General features: G+C 44.9%; 1 protein-coding gene across 4 annotated transcripts in view; it reads right to left on the bottom strand.

Moving 5' to 3' along the window:
• Window positions 1-11,112, bottom strand: part of Mgmt (O-6-methylguanine-DNA methyltransferase) — a 272,039-nt gene that overhangs the window by 44,591 nt on the left and 216,336 nt on the right. For all 4 annotated transcript variants that reach the window (XM_005402022.2, XM_013503088.1, XM_013503089.1 and 1 more), the window contains exon 3: window positions 6,868-7,028. In XM_005402022.2, coding sequence (XP_005402079.1) covers window positions 6,868-7,028 — 161 coding nt within the window. The remainder of the gene's footprint in view (window positions 1-6,867; window positions 7,029-11,112) is intronic.

Genomic DNA, 11,112 nt, shown 5'->3' with positions numbered 1-11,112 from the left:
ACCCTTTAGTTTGGCTATGTTCAAATTCCGAGATCAGATACATATGTACACATCACCCAGAACTTAAGCTGTCAACACACAGTAACAAAACACTTCTTAAATGTGCAGAGTTATATATTTCAAAACAAAACTTGTTATTAGGAATGGTAAACTCAGTATAAGGCAAAGAATACAGCAAGAGGACTCCTAAGACCTGAATCATCTTCTTTTTATGGTGTTAGGAATCAAACCCAGGGCCTTGTAGATGTCAGGCAGGCGCTCTGCCACTGAGCTACATCTTAGCCCTTGGTTTATTTTAATAAGGTACTTTACAGCAATTCTCAGAACAGGGTATGCTTGTCTAGACAAAGACTTTGATATGTCTTTAGGAAGGGTGAGAAGTATGGAAATTTGTAGGCAAAATATTCTGGATGAGATTTCCAGATGATTTTGATATATAAATACTGTTCCACTAAAGGAATGATACACAAGAGCAATTGAAGAAGCTGTTTGTTTAAGTAAATCACAGCTAAACCTTTAGAAACTTTCCCCTAGTCCAAGATGTTACATAGTACAAAGAAAACAAGTGCTCATTGCATTTACCAGGTGGAGCCATGTTAAAAACTAAGAAACAATGAACTAAGATATGATCTGAGCCTCAGGTTCTTTGGCCTGTGAAATTCACCAACATGCCAAGATGTAGCTGCTCAGTCTAGCTGAAGGGCTGGTGGGTGGGGCACTGGGGCAGGCAAGGTTGGCCCCATGTGGACAGGACCAGAGCAAACCAGGAAAGCTGCTACCCCTCACAGGCTCTGTGGGAACTCTGCAGGGACTCCTTGGGGATCCCCTCAAACCCTCTAGATGATGCTTCATGCTCAGTATACCACCTCAACCTGAAGAAATCCTCACTCAGGGCCCTGCCTTTGGGAACAGCCTGCATTTTGTTCTGCTGAGGGGCTGGAAATAACATGAACATTCTAATATGAACCGGGCAGTCAGCAGAAGAGGGGACAGGAGCCATGTAGGGGAGCCTCACCCAGGGCTGGATCTCATGAATCAAGACCTGTGCACTGACAGGAGCCCTCTACAGGAAGTGGCTGTTCTTCCATGCATTTTTGTTTTGTTTTGATTTTGCTACTGGGCACTGAACCCATACATGATGGGCAAACTCGCTACCACCGCTGAACTACATCACTGACCTCTCTCCTGCTCTAAAGCACAGAAACCTATTCCGTTTTACTTTCCATGAGGATAAGGACAGTGTTCCTGGCTGCGGGCTCCACTTCTAATTTAAGATATCTGAAAATGGTCCCAGCTGCCTTCAAGTTCATGGGCCTGTTATGCCCTCCCAGCTTTGGGTTGGGTTGTTTGATCCTTGCCTTGGCCTCAGCAGGCCTCAGACCCAGATTTCTAAATGTGCTGTCCTGGCAGAGACTCAGCAGCTCTGAGGTTGACTGAATTACATTTTTACCAGCTGTTTCTTTCTCACTTAATTTAAGTTCAGTGTTGTTAGCTTGTTTTAATCAATAAATGGGCTCAGGAAGGAGGCTTACCCACCTTCTATCTCCACCAGGTAATATTGGCAAGGTCAACAAGTTTTATAAGCCCTTGTTTAAAATAAGGGAAAAGAGTACTGTTACCTGAGCAGATCCTATAAATGTACCCCTTATCTTAGCCATTATGCTCTCTTCACATTGATGGTTTTGTTTCGGTTTGTTAAATTCAGGGAAAAATAGCAGAGCAGGGTGCCTGCAAGTGTAAAGCTTGCCTTGCTAGGGCACTACAGGGAGGGTCCAGAGAACATGCCCCTGATAGCAGTGGCCCTCTGCAGACAAACTCAGGATGGACACATGACCTGCAAGGCAGGTCTGTGAAATGTGTGGCCCTAGACATTCAGGTAGAGGCTTGAGTGCCTCTTTCCCAGGAGATGGATACCACCTGGCAGATGACAGGTGCCAAGACAGGGCAGATGCAGGCTGCCACGATATAAGAGCCAAGGCTGGGCCATTCAGCATAACAGGGTGATGGGTTCAAGATCAGCCCTTGCTTGGCTCTCCAAGGTATATTTTTAAAAAGCTGATTCCATTAAGGACCCAGGGAAATGTCTACTCCACTGCCCCTCCGTTGGTCATTATCTGCCTTCCAGGCCTCCCATGGCCCCCACTGAGATAGTCTTCCAGGACATACTGGGAAATTAATTCACTCCCCAAAAAGCCTTTCCCCTAACTCTCTGGCAGGTTTTTGTGAGAGGCCCTTTAGATGAGGAGTTCCATGGAGACACAAATATGAGACCATGAATTCTTTCTGAGGCTGTGTAATGGGAGTCACAACACTCATCTGTAGCCAGAGGTGTAGAAATGCAGATTTTATTGCTGCCACACAACTGGATTTCATAGCTAAGCTAATAGCTGTGACGAAGGAATTATTAAAATGTTAAATATTTCATTTAAAAGGGAACATTGCAGTCACTTTAAAAGAAAAACTCAGAACTCATCTATTGAGAGCCATTCTCTGTGAGACAGCCCAGCAAGGACCAGCAGGTTCCACCATGCATAAGGCCACAGTGGGGGGCCAGCACCCTGTCCTGCCCTGGGTGCCTGCTGACGCCTGATAGTGGCAGAGAGGGTCAAACCCAGACCCAAGTTCAGTAGCCTGGGGTCAGCAGCTCCACTCTATGTCCCCTGGGTGCTGCATCATCCACCCACACCTGCTGAGAGGATCTCAGAGTCAAAGGGCTCAGAGATGGGAGAGAGCAGAGTGTGCCCACATTCACTCTGCATCTGAAAGTCCACTCAGGTATCCCTCAGGTCTGCACCTCTGGAGCTCACTATGAAAAAGTGCTTTAGGCAAGGACTACTTTTCCTATTCTCATTACTACTGACAAAGATCTCTAAATCCACAGTAAGATGGAGCTTATACAAAGCAATTAACATGTTTAACACAAAAAATATGAAGACATCAAGGAGTGGTAAGAAAAAAGTTTAAGTAGTATTTCATGATGCAAGAAACATTAAGTAAGGACGAAGTTCAAGAATCATGGTTTCATTAGATAAGCATTTGTTGGCAAAAAACGAACACAAAGCTAACCTGCACAAGAAATTTACAGGGAAAAAGTGGTCTTCTTAAAACGATTCACTGTGCAATAAGAATGGTGTTTCTAAAGTAGTCAGAAAACCGAGAAAGACTTTTAGCAGAATACTGAAACTTTTAGTACACTAGTATAGCAAACTAAACAAACAACCAAACAAACACAAACCTTTGACTAATGTTATTTTAGGAATGACCTGACTACTACTGAGACAGCAATCTGACAAGAAAGAACACACTGTGTCCAACAGTTGGGTTCTATTTTGATTCCTTCAATGAGAAAACAAGCTGTCCCTTAGGGATCTCACCTTCCATGTCCAGGGACAATCCCACCTGGTGCAGCCCAGAAAAAAGACAGCTGCACAGAACCCAGACTCCAGATCAGGAAGAGTAGTTTAACTGTCCCTTTCCATACAAATGCCCAGGTAACTGACCTATCACTTACTAACCTTTGGAAATTCTTTAAGAAAAGAATTTGTGCTACACGAAATTCTTCCTACTTGGTAATATACAAATGTATATTATACAAATATATACAAATATACAAATGTATATTATACAAATATATACAAATGTATACAAATAATACAAATAATAATAATATACAAATATACAAATAATACAAAAACAGCAATGTCAAATGATTCAACTTAATACATTGTTTTTTGGCCTGGCCTTGAAAAAACAAACTAATCAGAGCTAGACACAGTGGTACGTGCCTGTAATCTCAGCCCTCTGGGAGGCCAAAGTAGGAGGAGCACAAGTTTGGCCCAGCCTGGGCAACTTAATGATTTAGTGAGACCTCATCTCAAAAAAAGGGGTTAGGACTGTAGCTCAGTGCAGAGGCCCTGAGTTCAGTCACACACACACACACACACACACACACCCACCCACCCAAGAATAGCATATTCGTCTTATGGAAGGACCTTGAAAAGGACAGGTGGTCTCCTGAACAGGAAGGGAGCCCTGAGCAGAATTGGCCATGCTGGAGATGAGGAAGGAGGAGAACCTGGCACCAGTGGGTCCTAAGTGTTGCAAGCCAGCCTTTCAGGAAGAAAAGTTAAATGTGCTAAAGCCCTAAGATCAAGCTATTATATTTGTACTTTTCAAACAAGTTGAAATGGATAGAATCTGAGAAGAATATGATGAAAAATGATACATAAAAGTATGTCAAACACATCTAAAAATTAAAATGCACAGAAAATAGAACTGGCTGAGGAAACATTTATTTCAAATGGGCCTGTTCCTCTCTATCTGCACAGAATATTGATTCTTATGAACCCACAGCTTCCAGAGGGTGTTGAGAAGTTGGAAGACTTTCCTTCTGTGGGACTTTTCCTTCACTGTTGATGTCACTGGTGTTATAAAATGCAAACTGGACAAAGGGGAACCCCAACAAATGCCAGAAAGACCGGCGGGTATTACACATCTGGGGGTAGTACCAATTAATTCTGTGTTAGCACCAGCCACCACCTCCCTTCCTGAAACTGTAAAAGCCATACACCTGGTCTCTGCTCAGGAGTAAATGATTGCGCTAAATTAAAAAAACCTGGCTTGCACACGCCTGAGTGTGAGAAACCCCATCCCCAGCAGCATCCACTAACTGTGGCAGGTGGGCCTGGCTCAGGGGACTGTAGGTCTCAGGAGCAAGCACCAGAAATAAACACTCTGGTCCTGCACCTGCCTTGGAGTCCCAGGGTACCAAGAGAAAGAAAGGTGCTGGAGTCTGAGCTCTGCCCACACAAAACTGAGCCAGAGATGACCTTGTCCTAGTGAGAAGTGCTTGCCTGAACTGCAGGGCTGGAGCAGCTGAGTGGCTTTACCCTATCCCAATGGCTACTGTAGGTCTTCCTGGTCACTAAGACACAGCATGATCTGCAGGCATGGAGACAGCCTGTGTGGATCTGATGTAGACTTCTGAGCCAGGGACACTGGGGCAAAAGTGGTCTCCTGAGGGGCTGGAAATGTACCTGAGGAGTCCCAAGTGTCAGTCCCTGGATCAGGGGCCAGGAAACACTGCTGTGGGGCAGCAATGAGGCCACAAAGCCTAAGTGCTAGCTTGAGGAGTAACTGATCATCCCATTATCATTGCCCTACACTGTGGGCAGCCACAGAGGTTCCTCCTCCATGGCTGTCTGGCATAAGGGCACATGACTTTCTGGACTCGGTGGGAGATGGGCCATCACTCTTATAACCAGTACCACTGTCAGACTTGCTGCAACTCTAGCAATTTTCTTGCACTGCTGGCCTCTACATTTTTCATTAAGTTATACAGTAAATCTTAAATTTAGGATTTCAAAGGCTCATATCCTCCACTCTACCCCATATACAATTATACGGATACTTCCTGTCCTATTTTGTAGAGAAGAGCCTGCTGGGCAGCTTCACTTTGCTCCTGGTAGGGCAGTAACATCAAATGGAGACAGTGGATAGTGGAATTAGTTGCTTGAAGGTTCCCAAGTCCTACTTAAAAAACTAAACCCATCTCACTTCTTCGGACTATATAGTAGCATCCCTGCCAGGGTCAGATGTGGTCAACCAGTGGGCTCACAACTCTTGGGGATGGACACATGGTGGAGGGGTAGCAGGTAGGGTGATGTGCTGGGCAGGGGCAGGGCAAGGTGGTTGGACAGCACCCTTGGCCTCTGTGCCTTATGGGTGATGACAGAGGTTCTTTAAATGTGTGCTGTATTCTGAAAACACTCATCCACCCACCCCCCACTTAGAAATTATGGAGTTCCTACTGAGAGAAACCTTTGGAGACAATTCTGTTTGTTACAGGGGAGAATAATGTGCCTAGTTCATTGCAGCTATACTCTAGTGCATTTTGTGCACACATACAAAAGTTCCTGGTATTATGTATTCATACTTGTCTGACCTTGTTAGTAAACTCAGATTTAGTGCAACCTCAGGGGCTTCTGTATTTGCTTCACTGAAAACTCCAAGTTTGTTTTTAGTAAAAATTCTTAGCAGCATTTAAAATACCTTTAATTGTACTCAATAAGCACTATGTTGAAATTCAAGACTGCTTTAAATGTATCATATCTAAAATCTCAGGGTAATTTTTTTCCTTAAGGATATGTATATATCCACACATATACATCTGAATATGAATATATATTCATTTACACTAAAATAATTATAAAAATCACTATGCAGAATAAATTTCTGGTATGCATCTAGAATGATGTTAAATTTCTGCATTGAGCAGATTCAAACAAAAACTTTAAAAGAAATGCTAAGAAAATGTTTTTAGGTTATCAGAGACTTTAAACGCCTTTAGCATGCTACATTTAAGCAACATCAATTCATCTCTTAAGAATACTTTTAACTACAGTAATTCTGAGAAGTTAAAATTTATCTGAGAAGATCTAGTTGATGCCTATGATGTAGCTGTCACCACGTGAGTTTATGGAAGTGGCTAATTGTCCATGTACAAGTCTCATTTTCTGTGCTGTTGGCAGGCAGATAGTTTAAGTTAACAATAAGCTTATTGAAAAATTTACTGCTATTCAGATGTGCTCCTATTTAAACCTTTCAGCCAGCGAGAGTCAAGAGTCGATCTGCATGCATCATTTTTACTGCCTTTGCCAAGAATTATGTGACCACATGCCAAAACTAACACAACCACTTGGAATGGGCGGGGATCACGAGCTCTTGTCCTTCAGTTTGGCCACATGCTGCCTGTCTCTAGATGATGTGAAAATAGCAAGTTGGTGTAGTCAATAAATGAGCTATGATGTCAGTGATAGTTCACAAGCGGAGCTCCCAACAGGCTGCATGTGAAAGGCAGGCACTAACCTTTCTGGAACACGGGATGGTGTAGAGCAGGCAAGGGGAGTCCATCGATGCCCGCAGGTTTGTGGAAATAGGCATCCAGCCAGGCTGCGCACTGCATCAGGGGCTCTGTCATTCCTTCTGGATTGCTGAGAGCCTCAGGAATTGCTGGGGCCTCCGTGGGGCTGCAAAAGTGATAACAGGGGTTTAGTAAACTTCTGGACCTTGCCTCCACACATGTGAAAAGCTAATGCCTACTGTATTTAGCTGGGGAGCACTGCCAGTTACTCCCTGGGCGCCTGTGTCCACCAGCTGTACAACAGGCCGGAAAGCAGAAAGACAGATTGTGGGAGGATATATACATATCCTTAAGGAGAATGCTGTCACCTCATCTGTTCTTCTATCTTCTGGCTTACAAACCACAGGGAAGGCCCACATGTGGGCTCTGTGAGTCTACAGGTACCGTACAAAGTACAGAAATGTGAAAGATCAAGAGACAGACACATAAAAACAATGGTGAATGTGTTCTCTTTTAAGGATTATGGATGGTACTCCTCCAGCTAAAATCATCAAGTATTTCTCATAAAAAATTTCTTCAGAAATATTATCGAAGTAACAGGCTGTACTATACACATTGTACCACCTAGTCTGAATCCTAACACTGAAGGGCATATCCATTCCTTCGGGCGACTCTGTGCTGCATTTGGGAGAGTTTCTCAGAGCATAACCAGGCTACCTATTCCCAAGCTCTAGCGTGGCTGATCCATGCAGGAGTCCCCGGTGGGCCTGGTGCTTCAATGATAGGACTGTGACTACTATGCCTGGGATGTTTACTTAGTTCTCTCTCAAATCCTCCTGGCTCTTTCTGGCCACTACCTCCTCTTCAATGTCTGGATGTTTAAATTCAAACATTTCAGAGAAGCTTCAGATTACTCCTTTATTGCTTCATTATGGGTGATCCTTCTCTGTACTTGATTTGGCCTTCACTGAGCCCACTGCTCATCTTCAGCCAGCGTCTACCTTCTGAGGTTGTGCTCTGAGCCAACATTCCTGTCAGAGCTTTGTTTCTGGGCTCTGACCCTAGAGTTCTATGCTGGATCCAGTATTTATTTCCATTTCCTAGGAGTCCACATGCATGAGGCACAGCCCTGGGTTGGATATCTCTGCTAATTTTCCTGTTTTACTTCCTGAGGCTCCCTATAGGCAGCCACTTCTGAGTGGCTCCCCAGGCCCAGTGGATCTTCTCACAAAGCTGATGAGGCTGTTGTGGGAAGGTGGAGAAACCTCTGAGAGGCAGATGCAAGATGTTCCCTGAGCCTATCAGCCTGGCCTTCCTGTTTCCCTTGGCCAACAGCTCACCAGGCATCCTTTCAGGGATAGCATATATACTTCCATCTATAGACAATCTGTCCTTACACTTGACCCTTTTGAGCATCCTGATGAAGGTAGGTGGTCTTTATTCACCTGGAAATGTGACCTAGCACAGGTATGACAGGAGATGCTGAAATACCCTAGGACACAACCTTACCTGTGTTTGTGTGAGGCAAGACATGAGGTGAGACTGGCTCTGCAGAAAAGCCACCCAAGCCATCCTGGGGGCATGTCAGGGTAAATAAAGATGCAGAAAGTGAAAGGCCACATGACAGGATGTCAGGCTGTGGTGAAGGATGGTAGGATTGCCAGTCTCTGAATGGTATGCATAAGCTGTGTGTGGTAGGCCAAGAAGGGTCCTTCTCCCCTACAGGTAGGGTATCCTTCTCTCCTACATGTAGGGTATCTCATGTGTGTGACTGGGTGTTATGGTTTGTGTCTGCATGTCCCCCCAAATCCTCATGCAGTCATGGGGCAGGTTTTTAGATTTATGATTGATTTATGGCCCAATGCTGGAATTGTGGATGTGAGTGCTATACCTGCCCTGAGGTGGGTAGTTTGCACACAATGTAAGGGAGGGAAAGAGGCTTCTTGCCACCACTCCTCCCTTTTGCTCTTGCTTCTTTGCTATCTTCTGCTTCCATGAACTGTTGCCCTCTGCCATGTGCCACCCTGCCTTGGAGCCAGCTGAGTATGTACTGAAACCTCCACAGACTGTGAGCTAAATAAACCTTTCCTTCCTTAATTTTGGGCATCAGGTATTTTGTCTCAGCAAAGAGAGAAAAGTAACCAAGATACAGGGATATCTGACCAGAGGCCATAATGCCCTGGCTGTTCCCAGCAGGCAACAGTATTAAGAAACAGGTAGACCCAGTGCTCCAGAAGAAGACCACAGCAGTGCATCAGGGCAACTTGTGGCTCTTGTGTGAGGGCTGCCTGGATAAAGCCTGTTCCCATGCTAGTGTCCAGGATTGCAGCTGTGGGCTGCAGGAGACCAGTGGTTCATCTCAGCTCAACCAGTATCAGAGGCTGGCTTGGAAAAGATGATGTAGTCAATATTGTATCTTAAGACCAGGGGAGTGGGTAGCATGTAGAGTGGTTAGTCCTCCCTTGTAAAAAGCAAACCAAGCTTGCACAAATCTGGACAGTAAGTGGCACACAATGAAACTACATGCCTTCCTTCTAGTTACAAAAGTGCACTCATGGTTAAAACAGAAGTTTAGGAAGGTAACAGTAGCTCACATGTGCAGCAAAACATGTTCTAAGGGTGAGGCTTAAAGGAGGCACAGACCACACATGTTCAAACACCCTAGCACATGTTCACCAGGATTAAGTTCTGCATTCCATCTCAGGGACAGGAAGTCAGTCAGGGAACGCCACCTTTGCATGCAAACACTGACAGCCCTCAGAAAGGAACCAGGGAATGGATGGAAAGGGGAGCTGTGAACTCACCAGGCAGGGACAGACCACTGAGATGAGAAGTCGGGCCTGAGACTCAAAGCCTGGTGGACCAACTGACCCTCAACATTATGACTAGGTAGAATAGGTCTAGGTTTTTTCCCAAGCTGCTGCAAGGCTGGATAGTGCTTTCCTTTAGCACAGTGCCCTGAGCAGACAGCTTCTTGTCTTAGCCGGTACAGCTGCCCAGAAACCGTTGCTGGGCCTATGCAAAAAGGGGCCCCTCAGTTGGGCATGGTGGTGCTCACCTGTAACCTCAGCACTTGGGAGGCTGAAGTAGGAGGATCCTTGTGAGTTTGAGACCAGACTGGGCAACAAAGTGAGCTCAAGGCCAGCCTGAATTGAATAGTGAGACCCTGTCTCAAAAAGACCAAAAAAAAAAAGGAGGTCCTTGAAATGTGAGGTTTACTCCATAGCCAGAGAATGAGGCCTCTCCTGGAGCACTTCCTGGGGAAATGGAAACACTATCTTTTCACTGCCTAATTTCTTTCCCTATTAGCAATGTCTGATGATGGAAAGGCGAATTTCTATCCCATGCTTGGTTTAAAAATTATTTAATTTTAGAGACAAAATTCTCATTTTATTCTTGCTCTGGTCATCTCTAACCACATACAATGGAGTCTAAAAGAAAAGAGAAATGTGTAATATGTTTTGCTATTCTGATCTCCAAGGATACCAGGAAAATACAGGGAGCAGGCATGGTGTCCACCTGAAGCTAAGTCAGAGCTCCCTCAGAGCACAGCCCACAATGGCCTCAAGGTGACTCTGTCTGCTTAGACAGGAAGCTAACAATCTTGACAGTTCATGCACAGTGACCTCAACTGAGGGACTGGACCATGTCAAGCCCCCATGCCAAATCACCTTGGCCTAGGGTCTTCTGCAAGGGGAACTCAAGTGACTTCTTGTAGAGCCCAAGTAGTGGGGTGGGTTGTGGGTCAAGCAGGCAGCAAAGGCGAGGGGATCAAGGTCAAAGTCAGCATTAGCTTTCAAGACTTTTGAGGTTGAAAAGCATTAGCCTTTCAAGACTTTCAAGACTTTTGGTTGGCTACCACAACACCACAAACAGGGTTTCCTCAGAGAAGCCAGCATTCACTGTCACAGATGGGCATTTCAAAGTGAGAGGCAGGAGCTTCTGCACCCACCAGGGACCACCAAACCTACAGAACTTATGGTCCTTACGAAGAGGCACCCTGAGTGCATGGGCATATTTGGTGCTCCCAGGCCATGCCCATGCTGGTGGCTTACTCTCCACCTTGCTAGGGGATCTGAAATGTGAGCTGCGTTTCCTACCATTTCCCGCTCTTAAAAGGATATGTGAAGAATTTTTATAGTAGTAAAATTCATCTTAAATTGATTTTTTATGCTTGTGCTAAAGATCTCACCTCTGATTTACTCTGTAGTTCTCCTTTTTAACTCTTTCTCTATTGGCATTAGATAACT

Source organism: Chinchilla lanigera, unplaced genomic scaffold, assembly GCF_000276665.1.
Source record: "Chinchilla lanigera isolate Chin_1 unplaced genomic scaffold, ChiLan1.0 scaffold00076, whole genome shotgun sequence".
Lineage (NCBI taxonomy): Eukaryota > Metazoa > Chordata > Mammalia > Rodentia > Chinchillidae > Chinchilla > Chinchilla lanigera.
Note: the sequence above shows the minus strand (reverse complement) of the source record. Positions and strands in the feature narration are given on the sequence as shown.